Genomic DNA, 20,688 nt, shown 5'->3' with positions numbered 1-20,688 from the left:
AAGCACAAAAAAACTCTGTGCAGTCAGGAACGTGTTAATGATGCAACTGATATAAAATTGCCACGTAGGATGCATTTCACACATGGCAGGCTGTGGAAGGTCATGAGAAGCACAGTTCTTGGCCAAGTGGCAAACAGCAGTCTAAAAAATATGAAATACAGCCTTTTAAACCAAATTTTTCTTTTGACAACATGTCATTTATAAGAGAGGGTGAAGTAACGTGTGCTCAGCTCTCCTTAGTGATGCTAATCTAGGAGGTCTTACTTTTAACTTGTAAAAGCGGAAGTGAGGAAGAAAGGCTCTGGAATATTTCAGAGCAGCTTAAGACACAAACTGTAATGCTAACTTAAATTAGAATGAATAGTGCTTTCCATCCTGAAGGACTCTTAACATGCTAAGCAATGGAACAGGCTCCCCAGGGAAGTGGTAGAGTCACTGTCTCTGGATTGTTCAAAACCCAAGCAGACGTGGCACTTCCAGATATGGTTTTAATGGGTGGCATTCTGTTGAAGATTGGACTTGATGATCTTGAAGAGCTTCTCCAACCTTCATTATTCTATGATTCAGTGCCCAACAGACCACTTCCATTCTGTTGTGTAAACATGGCAAGGTTTGAAATTGTAATTGAAATTATTTCTCTTGAAAGATTTTGCACTTTTTCCTTTATCATTACAGAATTATTCATAAATAGGTATTTGTTTTGCCTTATAGGAGTCCAAATTCCACTTGATGTGCTTAAAAATAGACACAAAGGGATTGCACATAGGCATGTATACCGATCATTAAGGGTATGCTTTTCCAACTTCGTATTCTAAACTTTTATGTAAATAAAAGTATTTCTATTTTTTTTTTGAATTATGTAAAAGGATTAGAAAATAAGAAAAAAGGGAAAAAATTCCAAGACTGGTGACTTTTTACTTGGCTCTAGGGGGTTAAAAAATTGCTCACAAGAAGAAAATAGGGAGAAATACAAAACAATCTTGTCCTGTTGAGATGTCATTTTTCTCTTGATAAGCAGGTCAAATCAGCAGGTTCCCAATCTCAAAGAAAACTGCTGTGGTGGCCTACTTGGCTGTTAATACATAGCACATTCAACACATGTATAGAAAAGTCAACTGAATGGGATAACGAGAAAAATATGACTCACCCACAGGACTAAGCACTAAATTCAGGAAAACTGCTAAGAAAGTTTCTCTTCGTGTTTTGAGGATATGTCACTCCTGGTGTACATGAATTAAACAGCAGTCTTAGACACAAAAGAATGACATTGTATGTGTAATAAGCTGCTTTGAAATTATAAAAATGTATTTGTTCATGCTTTTTCTAACCATTGTGCAGGTGGGGGAGTCCGTGCCCTGAGGAACCTTAGACAGAAAAAAGTTCATGCACAAACTTTGTTGCTGTTTTCTTCACCCAAGTCACTCAGCCAAAGTATCTTGAATATTGCCCTATTTAGTCTTTAAAGCTGAAGGGAGTCAGACCTGCCTGACCTTTGACAGACTCTGAAGAAAACAAAGATTGTAGGAGAAGACTGCTGGCTCAATGTGCTGTACTTCTCAGCAGTAAAGTCTCTCTAACTCTGGAAATTCTCCAAAAGTACTGTGGTTATTCCACAATAGCTGTTCATCTGGATACCCTTAATCTCAAATTAAAAAACAGAGGTGCTGTGATTCAGTTTATACTTCCAAAATGCATAATTACTCCAGAGTAATAGCTTTTCTGGAAAGCGTCCAACTAGCCTCCACCCATCCCCTCAGCTGGGTGCAGTGCAGCCCTGGATGATGCTGCTGTGACCTACAGCTAGGCACACTCTGTGTATCCTCTTACATCTTCTGTGATAAAAAGTAAATGATTTTAATATAGTTACTAACAAGCTGACTGATTTACTCACTGGAACTGATTTTAATCTTGAATTTTAATTTTTTTTCCAGTTCACAAGTTGTTTTTGAGCAGTTGTTATTATTACACATGTATTTGTTTTTCCTTTGTTAACAGGCAGTTTAGGAAAAGCAGACCCTGATCTGTGGATTATTCATCATCTGTCCATTTTAATTATTTGCTTTTTGTGCTCAGTGATTGGCATTTGACAGTGATGCTACTCAGACTCTGTAATTTGATGAGAACAAATAATGAAAGACCACATGTTAACCAGGCAGATAAAGGTGTTAGTGTTAAGACAGACATTCTTCAAACATCCGTGCAAACAGAAATTGAGGTCATAGAAAGGTTTTCAAGCAAAGCAAAGATGAACGAAACAGCCTGAGTTGAACCAGGCTGAGAGTTGCAGTGCTTGGCATCCTTGGTTTTGACCAACATTTGCAGCTATTTGTATTAGTGTGTTTGTTTATTTATTTATTTGTTTATTATTTTTAAATGACCAATTTGTACAAGAGGATCCCGACTTGATTTCTTCCTCTTTCTTTCACATCCTCTAAGCCTGTGGTAGCATCCTCAGTCGGAGATTTGGGTTTGCCCAGTAGAGTCTCAGAAATGGATTTCCAATCCAAAATAAATACCAAGTCTATCTGGGTAATATGCGGGTGTGATAATAGAGTCTTATTAGAGGGATGACTAAGAGGAAGTTTCAGGCTGGGGCAGGAAACTGTAGGGAGAAAACTCAAAAATTGGAGCCTTGGTTATTAATTTGATCTTTCCTGTATTTCATGCACTGAGAGGTCTGGAGCGTTAGCTGTGTGCATGTGAAATTGTATGGATTTGTAGGATTCATTTTGTTGGCATGGCAAAGATTTTTCTAATGGCTTTGTGATCTACAGAAAGCATTTATGCAGTCTAAAGATTCAAAAGGTCTAAATAATTTGAAGTGTCAAAATTTGTTTGGGCTTGTTTGCTTTCTCGTGTCTCAGAAAGGTGTCCTGGGTCTACCTTTTGACTTAGCCAACCCAGAATGTCTGAGTTTATCTTTTAGCTAAGTTACTACAAAATGCATTATTCACTTTTTTTATGCTTAAGTAAAGGTGAGAAATGCTAAAATTATTTTGCAGTCTAGGGGTTAGAGAAAAGGGGGGGGTGCTATTGCTGAGTACTAATTCCAAAATCCCTTGCTAAAGTAAACTGTAAATTGTAAATAAAATGGCTGGTTTGGAGGAAGGAAAGTTTATTCTCATGGTTCTATACTGTCACAATGCTTCCTGTCCTTGTGGAAATCATGTAAAATAAACACATCATTTTTGCCACTGGAATGATATGGCACAAATTCAGGATCATGATGGCAAGTTTTAAATTTTCTGCCTCTACTGGACTGATTTTCTTTTTTTTTTAATAAAAAAGAAGCTAACAAAAAACAAGGAAAAAAGCTCTTAGACTGTTATAGGGCATGCAGTTAGTGTCTCCAAGGAAGATATGGGGGTTTGTGAGTGACATCTCCTCAAACTCTGAATCTTTATTACAACCATTTTTTAACAAATTGAGAAATATGTGAGAAGAAGTTGCAATGTCTTTCACTCAAACCTTGCTTAAAAGTCGTACAAGACTGGTCTGTCCTCTTTCATGCATGCCAGGGCTACAATCTTTCTGTATCTAAATGTCTTCTGGGTGCTAACTCAGGACTCCCAACAATAAGTGATTTTTGTGATCAGATTTACTGAAATGCTCTACATCTGTACACTATAATGACTGTAAATGAGATGTCTGGTTTTTTGTGCTCATGGCACTTGGGCTGATCATTAGGAATTTTTCACACTAAGAGTATTTTCAGCTGACTTGTTGCATTATTAAGTAGGACCCTTGTCATAAAAACAAGCAAATAGCTGAAAGGATGAGGTCACTCATGGTGACCTCAGCCCTGTCACTGAGCAAGGATGTAACTTGTTCATTTGAATGTAAAATAAGAGGATAGAAATCAGGGTTTGGTGTAGATTTGAATTCCTCTCAACAACAAATGTGTATTCAAACATATTTTTCGTATGCATTGTTCACCAAACAATTCAATTTTTTTCAAGTTAATTCAAGAAAAGTGCTGACATTATCAAGTCTGTTTTGCTATTTTACCTGAAATTAGGCCAAAGATAAGTATAATTTCTTGTGTAAACACTTTGTCTGCATTTCCTCCTCGTTTGAGAGGGGATTGGATTTTCCCCCACAGTGCCAGAGGATCTGCCCTGACAGGTGACTTTTCACAGGTCATCTGATAACCTTATCAGCACAGGCAGAACTTTTGAGCTGGCAGAACTTTTTCTCTCTCTCAGATGACAAGTCACTGTTCAGCCTGGAGCACAGATTTAGCTCTTATTTTCCCTCTTCCCCCCCCTTATTCCTGCAGCAAGCAGCTCTTGCTTTTGGTTTTGGTTTGGATTTTTTAGGAAATACATGAGCGTAACTTGCTTGTTTTAGACATTCCTGCTTGGACTGGAACACCCCAAAAGTGATAAGTGTGCTGAAAAATGCAGTACTGGCTGCTTAAAAACAAGTCAGTACTTCCCTGTCTGAACAGATGTTCTTGCTCAATAGGCACATGATACTTTTCTTCCTGAAACCTGGTTTTCTACAGTTATGTTTATAAGGGTTTTATCTATGAGAATAACATAGTGTGCCGTTATACCTGCATACGTGTTTCAACCCAGTAGTGTTACACTTAAATTCACAGTAAAATAGTTTAAATGAATTCTTGTGGTGCTTCATGGCACTTCATAGTAGCTAAAAAGTTGTTCCTATTGTTTTTATCAATCACATTCTTCTTTTAGTTGACATTGGCTTTTATTTTCTTGTCTTTGGCGCTCGTAAAGTTTCCTCCCAACATCTATCTGATTAAAATACAGCAGCCCTTCATCATCACTGTCATTTGAATAACTTTTAACTCTCAGACAAACTATTTAATAAAATCCTATATATATCAAGTAGCTTACATTTGAGTTGTATTTGAGACAATGTCAAAGAAGTAACACCTTCATGACACCAAGTACTGCAAAAAAAAAATCCTAAACATTTACTTTATTTTTAAGGGTTTAAAGAGATTTGAGTTAATTTCTGGAGCAGGTGACAAAGTGCTTTCTGCTCTGAGGAATCATAACCTACACTCAGCAGCATCATAAAATAGTTTGATTAATAAAGTAGGTGGCTATTGTACAAAAATACTAAATCCCACCTCATATATAGGCTGTATTAAATGCTTTTGAATAGTCCATGTCAGAGCTATGACTTTCTTGATTTCTTAAAATCTTCTGAACAGTCTTAGGGTTGAATAGCATGCAAAACTGGTGTACCTACATCTCTGTATTTGCTGGGTATACCAGTCCCCTAATGGATGGATGAATATAACTGTCCTATATGTGTATGTATGTGTATTTTATATATATGTATATGTACATTAAAAAAAAAAAAAAAAAAAAAAAAAGCCTGTTCATTTAAAAAAAAAATCCAGATATAAAAGTAAGCAAACCATGCAGGCACAATTGAACTCAAATCCAGCAACCCTGGAAACTGATTATGACCCAGAAAATTAATCTTCACAAATTCTTACTGGGTTAAATGATACTTATACAGTTTTTACTGGATTCAAATGGATATAACTGATAACAATGTACAGCTTGTTTGCACACCATGGCATTAAAGGAAATAACTTTAAAATCATTGAACTGATGCAGTTAATTGCAATAAATTATTTGAAAGAATCACTCTTATTACCTCATCTTCATTTAAGTTTTAAAAAAGACATTAACAGTTATATTCACTTCTAATATGCCCACATCAGGTGGTTTGCAGCAATTTAAACTAATTGATTTCTAAGCCAATTTAGATGCATCACTAATCAAATTCTGTGAGACCAGCTTGATACCAGTGTGTGCAATAATACAGGATTCTGCTTACCCTACCTTAAGTTTATTAAGTATTCAGAAAACCACTGGGGGTGAAAACCAGTAGAAACTTCTTTTCTTGCTAACACCAGCAGCAAACAAAGAAGATACATTTCCAGACTCAAGAAGAGGGAACAACTTTTACAGACATTTTTTCTTACATGGAAATCACACTTTGGAATGTCAATACCCCAGCCAAGTGTTGCCTTTGAAAGTTAGCTGCAGTGAAGAGCTTAAAAGAAAATCCTTGCCATAGTGTTGAAAATAGTGATGCAACATTAATACCTAGGTAATTTAAATGCTATATGATCAGATTACTCAGAGAGAATTGACTTGCTTAAGTCTTCTCTAGGTTCACAGGTTGGTTTCTGGGATTCAGGGATTCAGAAGGGGAGGATCCTAATTATTCTTTAGTCCAGCCTCCTGTGACAAGAACTATACAATTTCAACTTGCAATTTCTCAATCAAATTTGTGACAAGCTCCTCCTAAAATGACTGACTGGTTAACTTGCTTTGTCATCAGTTTGCCACCATGAAAGGATGAGACCTTGGCAGCAGAGGCTCAGGAAGGACAAAATGCAGTTCTTCTTAACAAGCTGAAGGAAGGCACATCACACAGTACTTCTTTCAGTAAAGGTCAGGAGATTGTTACTTGTATGTGAACTTGGTTCTGGCCACACATCTGCCTTGATGTTTCTCCAGGTTTGATAGGGTTTAAACCTCCTGGATGTTCAGATACTAACTATTCCTTCTGTAACTGAAGGGACAGCATGACTGTCACAAGACTGTATGAATATGACCAGCACCAGTAGTTACTACTATTGGTAGTACTACTACACGGTAATTTTAAGAAATAGCACCTACAGTGACATGCCCAAACACAGTGGGACATGTGGGCTCCACTATGGCACACTGACTTCTGGCATGTTGAAAGAGCTGCTGATACAGTGTGGAAATTAGGTTTTATATTCACACAGTTTGGTGAGATTTTTAAGAATCCAAATCAGATTTAGAAATACAAAGAAGAGACAGGTTTTTGAGTTATTAGCACCAGGAACTTGCAGTGTGCACTTGTAGACAAAGTCTTTACATTCAACCTTTACTCCGTAGGCAAAGAAGTGATGAGTTATTCAGAGCATGCTCAGATTCGAAAACTTCTAAATATATCTTCTAACTATGCTGACTAGGTACTTGCAGACATTTCAACCCCCTGTGTTTCTGAAAATCTTGGGTTTGGTTCTTGTACTGTGTTTTTACTTAAAGATCTGTTTGCATAGATGTGTCTGTATTTGGTTAGCACAAGCCCACATTTAAAAAAAATTATCCATGTTGTTTTATTAACATTATTGCCAAGGGGAAAAGATGCAAATTCTGGAACTCAAGAGTGCTGTAGTAACACATAACAAAGTGTTATATCAAAGTGCCAGTGAAGTTGCTTTCTGGAAAATATATAGGAAAAGAATCTGCTTTCATTAAGCTGAATATTATTACATTTATTTACTGTTACAGATTCTTGATCTAAGTGGAACAAACTCACATATTTCACAAGGTTTTCCTTGTTTTCCATAAATGCCTTTTACAAAATTAAAGTACTGATATTCAGAAAGCTTATTAATTTCTTACCATGATGATTTTATGACATATAAGTTCTGAAACATAAAGTATTTTTAAGTGCCCTATTTTTATCTAAAGTTATAAGGTTTCATGTTTTCCATTACTGCTCCAATATGGGGGGACATAAAGTTTTGGTAAAGTGCAGAAAGCATTTGAATGGTTTGCTAGACTTAGTTTAAGCAACAGAGCAAGCAGTGTTTCCCCAATTTTTTCAGAAAAAAAGTGCTGTACATGTGAAAAGATGGTAAATAATTCACATGCTGACTAAAAATGACCACTCTGCTGTACTGTTTTTCTTTTTTCTTTTCCTTCATCATGTTTCACTGCACGTAGAGGTTGATATTTCGTATCAGAGACCTTTTACCATGACTCTACTAAAGCATTTTAATCTTCAAATCTATAGGAGAGACTGTCTTGAACAGACTCACATCCTTATCGTATGGGTGGTGTTTTTCCAGATACTTTGTTTTTAGCCAAAGATTAGGGGCGAAGCCAAAACTGTTTCTCTTCTGATTTCTCTCAGCCTGACTGAATTTGAGCAGGTATATATGATACCTGTGTGCATACAGCAATAAATAGAGCCAAGTGCTAATTGCTTGACACCAGTAAAGTTCACAAGTTTGGGGAGTTAAATATTAAAAGCCATCAGTGATCCACTCTGGGTAATAACATTCAGTTAATGTGAAATCTTTTTTCCAGACATTCAGTTGTTTATAGACTCCTGACTTTTGGACCGCAGGAGTTGAATTGCTTAAGTTGTGTGCTGTTAATGTACTGGTCATTTTTACAGAGAAGTTCAGCAGTGGCTGTGTAATATGAGGAGTAAAGTGGGTCTCTTTAGGAAGCTTACATGCCCTGGATTTTGTCAGTGCATCCATAATTTGTGATAATATCCTAGTGATAAACTGCATTTAGCAGACACCTTTGGCTGTCTCACCTGTTCTCTGCACAATAATTCAGCTTCCCTGGGATAGCAATTAAGCTTCTGGCTGGCATCAGTAGCTTCCAGCAGAAGAAATTAAAAGGAGAAAAAAAAAATCTGCTGGAGAAATATTCACCTGTCATCCACTGGGTATGCACATGCAGATTTTCCAACTCAATTCATTTGAGATGCAGGATGAGCCATATTTAGTCTCACCTTCAGGAGATCCTTCACTGTTTCCAGCTGGGAAGCTGGAGGCACCCTACTTGCAAACAAAAATGTCCACACTTATAAAAAGGTCACCAGCAACGGCTTTAAACTTACAAGTACGTGGGATATTAAGTCTGTGGTGCTATTGTGTGCCGTAAAAATAGTTTAAATACTTTGTATAAATTTCTACAGGATTTTAGTTAAATGTTTCGCCTGTTTCCTAAGCCAGCAAAGCTTAGGATTTCATCAAACAAGGCATCAGCTTGGCGGTGAGGGAGGTCTTGGAAAATGCATGGCCTTGGCAGAATTCCTGATAGTGCACTATCTAGATTTCAGTAGTTCTCATTTGGGATAATGACATCCATAACTCACTCTGGTATTATTCCCTCAGGCAGTTTAAAACTTCTTATAAAAATCTTTGCTTCAGTTTTCTAATAGTAATTCTCTACATCCTCAGAAACCATCTGCTTAGTTTTTTATTAAGATAATGCGTAGTCTGTTTTCATAGCAACTTTTTTGCATGGAAAAATAACAATCTGAAGCCCTACTTTCAAGCATTCCCCCCAAATCTCAAAAAGTAAGGAAATAAGTGTATGGTTTGAGTACAACAAGCCAAATCAAGCACTGCACCTCTAAACCCAGAGGCTGCAGCACTGAAGATTAGGTCTGCTGAGATCTGCCTATACCTGTGTTTTGTGTGGCAGTTGTATGAGGTTCAAGGGCACCACTGTTGGCACACCCATTTAACAGACAGTAAATCAGAAGACTGAGGTCCATCTGTGCAGCATGGAAGAACAACTGCTTTTTATCCTCATACTTAGTTGTGTGCAAGTTAGAATCATTGACCCATAGAATGGTTTGGGTTGAAAGTGATTTAAAGATCATCTCATTCCAATCCCCGTGCTATGGGCAGGAACAGCACCCACTGGACCAGGTTACTCAGGGTCCCATCCAACCTGGCCTTGAGCACTTCCAGGGGTGGCGCATCCATAAGTTCTCTGGGCAGCCTCCCATGCCTCACCACCCTTTGAGTAAATTTTGGCTTAGCATCTAATTTAACCCTGCCCTCTTTCAGTTTAAAACCACCGCCCTTGTCCTGTCACTATCTGCTCATATAAAAAAACCCTCCCTCCTCCTTAAAATACTGGAAGGCCACAGTGAGGCCTTCATGGAGCCTTCTCCAGACTAAACATCCCCAGCTCTCTGTCTTCACAGTAGAGGTGCTTCAACCAACTGATCATCTTCATGGCCCTCCTCTGGACCCACTACAACAGGTCCACATCTTTCTTATGCTGAGAAAGTTGTGGCCTTTCTTACTCCTTTCAAACTGTGGAGTTCATGCTTTTTCTCAGAAGAAACATTATTATGTTACTTAATTTTAAATTTGCACATTCATTTACTCTTGCTAATCAAGTTTATATAAAACTGCCACGTTAGAAAGATATTACTGATGTGTCTCATCACTTGAACTGTTCAAAGCACTGCATGAATTTGATCCCTTCACAAATATTAATCTGCCTTGGGGTTCTCCTGAGCACCCATTCACTCAGTTCAAAATTTGTGTTTGCATGCTGATGTTTGTTCCTGAGGGCTCATCTCCCCTAGTGAGCATGTTTAAACAAATGAAATACTCTTACAATTAAACATTCGAATTCAAGCCTTTATTATTATGCAATCTGGGATTTTTTTTTTATTTTTTTTTTTTTTTTAATCTTTAGACTTCCTTCTAAACTGGGTGGTTGACACTCCCTGTTCCAAATTCCTGTCCCATGAGCTAGTTGTTTGGAAATACTGGCTAGGAAGACAAAAAACGTGGCTTTTTTTTTTTTTTTTATCTAGAGAAAGTGGTTTCTTTCACTAGGTATTTGGGATTAAACTGTAACCTGAAGGCAGTCCACAGAAATAGGGTAAAGATCAAAAGGAGAAGGAGAGCATAACTTGGAGGACTGATACACTGGAAACTGAGCCTGATTCGAAGTGCTTTGGCTGGCTGAGAATTCTCGTGCATGACTTAACTAGTTTCTGGATTAAACCTTGCATATGCCCTAGGAGAGGAATGTGTACCTGCTTCAGCAGCATGTGCTCTCTGGAAAAAACCTTGGAAACTAGTCTCTATTGTGTCAAACTGAGGGTACCTTTACTATTCAGAACAAGAGATTTCTGATTAACTCCATATCTAAACAATTTTAATGATTCACGAGACTGCTTTGACTTGACTCTCCAGTCATATCAGTTTCCGTACAGAACTTCACTCCTTGATCTATGTCCAACAATGCATCAGGGAATTTATACAGCCCTTTAAATTCACTTCCTTATGTGAATTAAACTAGCTTTCATAGTTTGAAAGTTGCCTCTGTGTGAATTGAGGATTGTGATTTTCTCGTGTCCTGTGATCCTGTGGTGTTCTCCCTCTGAGTCCTCCTGCCGGGCAGTCTCTGCCGCAGGAGAGCTGGAGAGATGCGCTTCCTCCCTTGCCCGCAGGGGCAAAACTCCGCATGGATGTGCTCTCCCTGCACCGACTGAATGAATGCTCGGACTCTCCTGGATAGACAAGGAGAGCGCCAGCGTTTTGACAACTTTCCTGGGGAGGACTCCTTTCGTTTCTCGAGCAGCTTAGCATTCAAAATACCGTGGCCACTTGAAGAGCCGCAGCTCCTTCAGGTTGCCCTGACACAGGCTGCCGGGTACTTGAGCGCACACGAAGAACCGCTGCAGCGAAAGCCTCTCCTTGTTGTGCCTCAGCGGCTCGGGGGGCTCGGCCAGCTCCGGCATTGATAGCAGCTGCCTCCGACAGCGGCCCCGGCATTGTTTTGGTCTCGGTTCTGCAGAGGAGCGGCAGGAGCTTACATCATTTCCAGTAATGAAGTGCCTGGGGTTCTTTTATGACTTGCACACTCTGCTTCTCTGGAGCTGTACAGTATGTGCTGCGTGACTCCAGGGAAACCGAAGATTTGTTTTGACTTGCTAAAAGAACGTTTTGCTATTTCTCTTTACCATTTCACTGTATGACTTGTCAATTCTCCCCCCCCTTAAGAATAACTTCAGATTTAATTAGCTGAGTGCAAACATCTTTCGTTGCAGTGTGGATTATACTCCTCATTGAGTACATTTACCAACAGAATGAAAGACAATTTAATCAGGCGATTCTGTATTTGTACTGCTGTGTCCAGAGAGCATGGTTGGTAGCTGTCAATAGACAGTTACTTTTGACTTTCTTTCTAGTCTAGCAGGATGTCCAGTGATTTGGGAACCCATCTTGTTAAGGCTTGCACTTTGGTTCTGATCCTCTCTCTCCTACCTAAGACACCGTTTCAAGTGTGTTTCATAATCATTTCCCTCTGTGCCATGTAAGAAAAATTATACTTACGTACCGTACTGGGACATACTGAAGGTGCTGGCATGTCCCCAGAAGTTCCCCAGTGACCTTTCCTAGCATATTTTAAATTTATACTTTGCTGAATTGCAAAGTAGCATTGCTTATGAACCTCTATTAGACAAGTTTGGCACCAGCTTCCCAAAGAGTTACCTGGATATTTGTGTGTGTCTGCTTTGAATTCTTCCCTGCTGAATTTCAGTTTGCATTTCCACAACTCGGAGAACATTCCCCTGACCGTGAACCACCCAGAGTGTTTCGGGGATATCCTGAAGCAGCAGCCTCCACAATTCTCCATGAGTGCTGAAGTACATGACTGTATTTATCTGCACCTGATAAATATAGCAGCTGATTTACCTGCATGCGCTGTCACAACAAATGCTTTTTGACAGCATCAAAACCAATGAAAAACAGCAATACATTTATAATCCCCTTTGTAAAACTGTCATCCTTTCTCTTAGTTCTGGGTATTGACCTTGTCATGAGCACTTTATTAAACACCTCTAACCCTACTAACTATTCACTTCCCCAACGTTAAAATTTGACAAGTCCATTTCTAGCTATCTCTTCTCTCAGAGATGCCGTGGTTTCAGTTTGATTCTTCAGAAGTGAATCATAGTTTCAAAACCCTCACTACCTGAAACACTCTTCTTTTCCATTAGCATTCAACATGTTTAATATGGGTTCAGACATGTTATCAGAAATTACACTAGCATCCTTTTAAAAAATCCCGTGTGATTTCATGCCCTGGAAACACCTTTTACACTGTAACTGTTCCTACAGCTATGGGGAGATATGAGGCATAGGGATGTGAGCTAGTCAAATTAATACCATAATGGCTTCTGGCTCGACAAGCAGATACAGAGCAAAGAAAGAGCAGAACAGCTGTAGTAGAGTTACCTTTTATGTGGGTGGCATAGACGTCTGCCAATTAAAATGATCTGATGAATCATTTCTTGCCATATGATTACTGTTAATAAGAATTTATGTTAACAAGTTTGTGTCTGAACTTTGCACAGGTTCATGCCTGCATTTATTTTGTTAAAAAATAGAGCATATCATGGTTGTTTTTTGTTCTTAATGGACTTTCTTTCCTCCCTTGAAAGCTTTCCAGGACTTCAGTAGTGCAGAGCTGCCAACTAACCCTTAAAGGAAGATGTTTTAATCTCCATGTAGTGCTTTCTGTATGTAATTCTGTGTATGCAGAACAATAGTTTTAACCTGGGAACCTCAAGCAAAACTTATAACTCCACGTAGCACCACTTTCAAAGAGAGCATGGCCTTCAAAATATGAACTTTAATAAAAGTCTTTTTATTGCAAACACTTATACTTAACACTTTACCACTGATTGACAGGTTTTGGCCATTTACTTCATAACACTAACTCCCTGTGTGTGAAAACTAGTGATTTTTTTTTTCCAGAACTGATGTGTATGGTGAGAAATTAGGCATGGCACAATGTTCTTTTAAATATGTCCTCAACAACTTACAAAACATTTCAAAGTATTTGTGAAGTCTGTGCAGCAAGTGAGACATTTTATAGAAAGAAATACACAAGTCCAAGCATGGTGAGTGTTAACAGATTTTGGTAAAGGATGATTTGAGAATCTCTCTCTCATCAGAAAAATGTGGTTTGAAATTCTGCATGTAGTAGGACAGGGGAGAGGGACAGAAAACAATTGCAATAAAACTGCTTGAAGTACAGTTTAGATGGGATGAGCAGTTGGAGACTTATCATCCTTGTGAATCTTGTTTGGGAGACATAAGCAGAACAAATGTTTCGGTGGAAGGACTTGTTCCCATGGGACTTAGAACAGTTAACAGAAAATATCTTGGGAAAAACAATCCTAAAAAGACTAAGGAGGAACTTGGCAAATAGATACTTTCTCTCCCTATTTGCCCTACTTGCAATTCTGTCGCTCACATAAGAGGAATAGAAGACACTGATAAGCAAGGCATTACTATGGCACTTAGATTGACTTTTGGGGCCTCTTTGGCTGACAGCTTCCTCCTCACCTCTGCTCTGTCCATGTTAATTGATGCCTTGATATCACCTTTGCATCCATTTTCCCCACAGCATCAATAAAACAAGAACTCTGCTGTGTTTTTTCCAGTGTCATCCTGCATTACCACCTACAAGAAGACGCCGCCTCCAGTCCCACCAAGAACTACCACCAAACCCTTTATCTCCATCACAGCCCAGAGCAGCACAGAGTCTGCCCAAGATGCATACATGGATGGGCATGGACAGAGGGGCGATATCATCAGTCAGTCTGGACTTAGCAACTCCACGGAAAGCCTGGACAGTATGAAGGCACTGACAGCTGCTATTGAAGCTGCCAATGCACAGATCCATGGCCCTGCAAGCCAACATGTAGGGAACAATACTGCCACTGTCACCACCACCACAACCATTGCCACTGTTGCAGTAGAAGATAGGAAGAAGGACCACTTCAAGAAAAACAGATGCTTATCTATTGGAATACAGGTACAGTATATGACGTGGATTATATATGCTTGCCATTGTTTTGGATTTCTACATCTGTTTTACTGCTCATTATACAATGTTTTATGTATTTTTCTTCTTGTCCTGACAGGTACCTATGCAGAACTTGCATCAGCATAATCATTCTGCATGGCACTAATGATGTTTTCCTAATTTATCATAAATACATCAGATGCAAGGATTTGTTTGAGTCTCTGTGCTGCTTGTTATTCAGCTCTGTTAAATTACACACATGAGCACTAATCTATGAATCATAACACAGCGGGGGTCAGAAAGGCATGAATTAAATCATTGAAAGGGAATGTGTAAGACAATGATTTACATTACACTATCACCAAAAAATATTTTCATCCAGCCTCAGTGAATTAATTGTCGCTGCTTATTCATGCATTTCATAATGACTGGTAGCCACTTGAATGAGGCAGCATTGTTCCTATCTCAGCCTCAAGAGCAGAAGATAAGTTCCTTCTGATTTGCCCTTGTTAATTACATTTTGTTACCTCTAGTGGAATGAAACAAGAAAACTAACCCTGCCAAAGTTCATTCCTGTTTACAGAAAGGACAAGAGTAAATAAACTAGACTCATGTAATCTGCTTTCTTAATTAATCTTTCCCACCCCCCTACTCCCCCCCCCCCCCCAAAATGGTGTGCATAGGACTCCCAGCTATCTGCTTGCAGGATTAGCTTTTGTAACAAAGTACTTGAACTTAAAATCAAATGAAAATCAACACAGGTATTGACAGGAGATGAATCTCGAGCAAACAGAATAGCAATCCACAGCTTATCAGCCTTCACAAGAAGACACATTATTTTTTCTTGCAGAAGGTGGTTGTAAGCACAGCACTATGTGCCTGGACAGGCTTATCTGATTAGTAAAGTCTAAGAATTTACCATGAAATATCTGTATCAGCCTGATGAGATAGATGAGAGGTGCTGTGCTGAGGTATGCCATCCCAGGGGTAGCTGCTGGAGAAGCTGTGACTTTTCTCTCACTTCTTCTTGGTACAGCAATAATAACTATTGCCTGTGGATTCAGTTCACTGCCCTTGTTGTAGACTTCTGCTGCTTCACAGCTGTTTGTTTTGGGTATGTTCTGAAAGAAGGGCTGATGTTCAGTGTTAAACACAGGAGAAAGATACAGGTGGGACAGGGATAGAGGAAAACTCCTCTGTTTTGTACTCCCATTCCCAGCCAAGCTTAAGATGCCATTATATTATTGTAATCCCTTATTTCACCAATCCAAGAAACCAAGACTCCTTAGCAAAGACTCTGGAAATTAATGGGTACAAGTAAATAATTTTCATGTTTGCAGAAGTCAAAATGAACAATGGTAATATGAATCATGCTTCTTGAGAGGCCACCCCCCTGCTATCTCTTCTTAAGGTAGTGTTGCAAGTAACAAACGCTGCTTTTGAAAAGGTATAGAGGCCTCATTTTCCTGAGATCTGAGGAAGATGGAGCTCCAAATGCTCTTCAAGCCTTTGACAATCTCCCTCTTAAACTTTGAAGTTTACAGATGACCAGTATAGTCACATGAAATAATCATGATGGTACATGAGGGTCTGCCAAGGCAGATTTGTGTACAAACCAATGAAGATGTGGCACAAACCACCTGGAACTGGGATGACATGAAGCGAAACCTTCAGCAGGGATACAGCCTTACAGGATTCCTGCCTGTGCATGGTGCCACCCTCACACGTGCACATCAATGATATTTTTAGAGTCAGACAGGCTTCACAGATAAAAGCAACTTACTTCACTAGTCTGCTGTCTGATCCATTTTGCAGCATCATTGCACAAGCAGTCATGCTGGTACAGCTGAAGGGGTAGTGTGGGAGTAGAAATACCTTAAGATAGGTGTTAATGCCAGAAATTACTTCTTACGAACAACTGCCCTAAAGGAGGTAGGTACACTATCAGTCCTCTGACTGGCAGTATAGAGTCAGTCTCCCTCCACTGAGTAACGGGAACCTAGTTCCGGCTTAGTCTGAGATGAGGCCAATTGTACACCTTAATGATAGTTCAACCCATCTCTGTAGAGCAGGGCAAGCTGCATTAGCCACAGGTATATTCCTGGTTTTCTTCCTCCTCTGCCAAATAAACCTAGTGTGTACTTCTGATGAACCTCCATGTGTGTCCTCTGCACCCCTCAGTCACTCTTAGGACACTGCAAGCCCTTGCTGTAAACTGCTGAGCAAAAAAGCAAAGAAAAGCCCTTCCATCAAAAGGTTACTGCACTCTGTCAGTTTTGGGATTTAAGGTGTATTTATCTCCCCCGAACCCCCAGTACCAAGGAAGTACCTCACCTCACAGAACAGCTTCTGTAACTCCCATCCCTCACTGAGCACTTTTCCTGCACAGGTTGGTCAAGTGGCTCTCAACAAGAAGTTGCTGGTGGAACAGCCACTACAGTTGGATATTTTGCACAGCCATGGTCAGTCTGAGGCTACAGGTCACTTCATGACACTTCTATGGCCCAAAAATTCTGTCTACTGGAAAAAGGTTTTCTTGTAGGACTATCCATTATAGTGGATAATGCTATATCCCAATCCCATATAGCATTGGGAATTAACAACTACACTGATTGGATCCAAAATATTGTGATTTTGCTGGGAGACACATCTGTGGTTAAATTTTAACATTATACCATTGGAACAAATCTCTTCATGGGGCTGAAGATGGAGATGTGATACTAAGTTCCAGCCCGTGCTCCTGGGGACCACCTGTTTGCAAGATGAAGCAGTAAAGAAAATGCATCCAAGACTCATATCTGCTTTCTTTAAATCTTTTTTTCTGCAGTGCTCTGATTTGAGCCACTAACATTTAAACAAAATAAACACATGATTTTGATATGAGTTCACATATGCATGCATGTAGAGATCGAAGGTAAAATCAAACAAATGGTGGGGCACAATACCTGGAGTTCCAGCTGCTCAGAGAATATTCTGACAAATGTGGGCATCCAGCCTCCATAAAATACTGGGTAAAATCCATCTGCATGGATGAATATTGTCTTACCACAAATGTTTTATAGATTAATAATAATTAATATTCATTAACAACATCAGAAATGAGCACATCACAGAGAAACTGACTAGATGAAGGAACTCATTGTACAAGGTCTATGTGCAGACACTTAGTAGTTAAGGTGCATAGAAACTGCAAGTAGCCAGGTGATATCTCTGCTAAAATACATTCTAATTACCTGTCATGTTTTGGGTTTTTTAAGGTTGATGGTGCTGAAGAATCCACCATATCAGGTGACAATAAAGTAACCAGTAAGTTCCAGTCCATAGGAGTTCAAGTAGAGGAGGAGAAGTGGTAAGTAAAAGTTAACATTGTTTTTCTAAAGTAAATAATTGTGCCACAACTAATTTTTAAGAGCCCTAGTTCCTGCACACATGACCACATAAACCTGCTTCCTGAATGAATTGTTAGATCACTCAGCTGAAAAGCTGAGTCTTATAAATGTAGCTCTTGTTTTTCAGGGAGGATTTTTCAGGACCAGTGAGAGAAATAGAAGTGTCACATATTTTGAGGGCTCATATACTTTTATTAATCTCTTTTTTTCCCAGAAAATCTGCCTAAATAGTGTACAGTGTTGCAGCTGGAGTATTAGTCTTGGGATGACTGCAGCAGCATAGAACTTATGTTTAAACTTTAAACTTAAAGTTTACCTTGTTTTTCAGCAGAATAATTTCAGCCACATGTAGCAGTGCAGTGGCAGAGCCAAACTGAATGCATTTACTCCGGTATCTCACCCAGACATCTCTGCATTACAATTGCTCCCTTGCAAAAAAAAGTTGAGATTACAAAGCAAGCCTGTAAAACTCTGTTCTCCCTACAATATGCAGTATATCCTGAGTTAGTAAGCAAAGAGAAAAAGAAGAAAAAATAAATAGAAAAAATAAATGGAAAAAATAAACTAGAGCAGCTGTCTTTAAGGGTTATGTTTCTTTCTGATGACAAATTTGCAGCTACATTGCAGGGCAGCATAACTGTGCTTAGCACTTGGGAAACATGTAAAATTTTGGAGTGCTTGACCTCAACTGCAAATCTTATTTCCTTCCCAGAAGTGTGTCTGACTCAGTGGCTGAAGAAAAGCCAGACTGTCCTCTTGCCTCTGAGTGTGCAGGCCTGCCCAGTGTCACTGTGGCTCCAAGCACCCACACAAGTCTGGCTTCTCTTTTCTCAGGCTGCTTGGGCACAGTGTGACTTTTGGATGCTGGAGTCACTTTCTTGGTAACTCTCAGTACCCTCCTGTGTCACAGGTGAAGCCTCAGTGCAGTATGACTTGTCAGTGGGGGAAATTATCCTTGGAATTTCTCCAGAGAAAACTTGGGTGCAGTAAATCTGAGCTGACAAAATTCAGGCCCTCTCCCCTTCTCTGGCTTGCTGACTGCAGGAGCCAGTGGACATGTCCATTTTCACACCGTTTTTTTCCCTACATCTGCTAAAAATACTCAAAAGTAGCAGGTTGTCTACACCATTTTCAATTCAACCAAATCTCCCTGTAAAGTAGCAGACCATTTTCCTGTGGTTTTAAAAGGCTAAAGTGATTTCAGCAAAAAGAAATGTGATTTTGCAATGACCCTGCTAGGCTGTTACCAAGTTCCTCATTAACCTGTGAAAACATCTATTGCTGGCAGACATTTCTTTATGTGTTAGACCTTAGCCCCATTTATCCGCAGCTCCTCCAGCACTAGATAAATGAGCATATTAGAATGGATGCTGAAGGACCATTTCACTTCAGCCTGGGCACAAAGGAAATAACTACCCCAAAAGCCCAACCCTCCCCCTCCCCACAAAGAAAGAAAGAAATGGCTGTTTGTAAATACCTTACTTCCAAAATCCTCTTTCTACTGCAGTTTTTATTGCTCCAGAGAAAAAGTTAAGATTTGCCTGTGAGAGTCCGCCCTGAGAAAGCAGTATTTCTGCATTACTTACTGACAGCTGTGATTGGGGGTTTCCTTGCTGATGAAGTTGAGGTTGCTGCTGTTTGGAGCAGACGGGCAAGCAGCAATCTATCATGGACTTTCAGAAGTGAACTGGCTGATAAAGGACAGCCCCTAATCCTTAGAAAATGAGTGCACTCAAGACACAAAGGGCTTATCATCACAGTTGGGCACTCATACTCCTTTTTTTTTTTTTTCCTAACACAGCAGAGCACAATGTATTGATTATCTGTTAGAGGAATAGAATTGTAAATACAGTACATTCTTCACTGTCCCTGCACCATAACATCTGCAAAGCCTAAGAAAAGCCCTTTTTAGCTGAATCTTTGAGAAATTAGTGTTTTTAAAAATATTCCAGGCTTAATGTAAAAGTAAATGTAAAATTAGAAGAATGACACAGCAGGAAGGATAAATACAGTAAATTGATCATGTTTCCTTGACAGTCTAAGCTATTAATTACACTGTTACAAAGCAAGAAAGTTCTTTGTGTAATGCACCAAAAGGCTACCACAACTCTCAGCCTTCTTCTGGATTCCTGCTCTTTCCTTCCCCTTTCCCCCACCTCATACAACTGTCATTCTCACACTAGGGAGTCTTACCTCTTCATGTCCTTTTAAAAATTCCTTCTTCTGTGTTTGGATCAGGTAAGCAAAACATTTTGCCTCCATTTCTTGATCTAAGTAATTAAAAAACAGAGCATCTTCACAGGACAGCTCTCTCTCTTCAATCTTCCATCTTGCCTCAGACCTTTCATTGGCCCTTCACTTTCTGTATCGTGGGCCTCCTGCCAAGACAATGCCTCAGTGTGCCTCCTCCTCTTGTACTGCTCAAAGGATAAATGTGCTTCCTGCTACCTGACCACATTACACACAACTGGATCCACTGCTGCTATTTATCTTATCCTCAGTTCTTTATGCTGCCGGTTCTCAATAACATTTTTCACACCCATTCCCAACCTGTATCTCTGTGATTTCTAGCATTTATAGAGTGACTCTGCCCAGTCTTTCTCTTGGAGAGAAATTGGTATGCATTTCTTTTAACTTCATGATCTTACTGCTGTTAATCTTTTGTCGCTCACCTGACCTTCCCTAACTGACAAAACCCTAACCAAAATGTTCTTCCTGTTTTCCTTCCAGGGCAGTTTTGAAAAGTATACCTAATGAAGCTCATCCATGCATCTCAGGGCATTTCAGTTTCTGTCCATTTCTGTTTGTCCTTTCTTTCTACCTGTAACTTCTTCTTGACCCCAAGGGACCACCCTCCTCACTTACAGAAGATAATTGAGTTGTTAGAAGTC

At 39.5% G+C, this 20,688-nt stretch overlaps 1 protein-coding gene across 8 annotated transcripts in view; it reads left to right on the top strand.

Moving 5' to 3' along the window:
- DLGAP1 (DLG associated protein 1) overlaps positions 1 to 20,688 on the top strand; it is a 403,833-nt gene that overhangs the window by 358,873 nt on the left and 24,272 nt on the right. For all 8 annotated transcript variants that reach the window (XM_066183026.1, XM_066183018.1, XM_066182983.1 and 5 more), the window contains 2 exons: positions 14,044 to 14,417; positions 17,666 to 17,757. In XM_066183026.1, coding sequence (XP_066039123.1) covers positions 14,044 to 14,417; positions 17,666 to 17,757 — 466 coding nt within the window. The remainder of the gene's footprint in view (positions 1 to 14,043; positions 14,418 to 17,665; positions 17,758 to 20,688) is intronic.

The sequence above is a fragment of the Chamaea fasciata genome, unplaced genomic scaffold, assembly GCF_029207755.1.
Source record: "Chamaea fasciata isolate MVZ Bird 193981 ecotype frontalis unplaced genomic scaffold, bChaFas1.0.hap1 SCAF_1, whole genome shotgun sequence".
Classification (NCBI taxonomy): Eukaryota; Metazoa; Chordata; class Aves; order Passeriformes; family Sylviidae; genus Chamaea; species Chamaea fasciata.
Note: the sequence above shows the minus strand (reverse complement) of the source record. Positions and strands in the feature narration are given on the sequence as shown.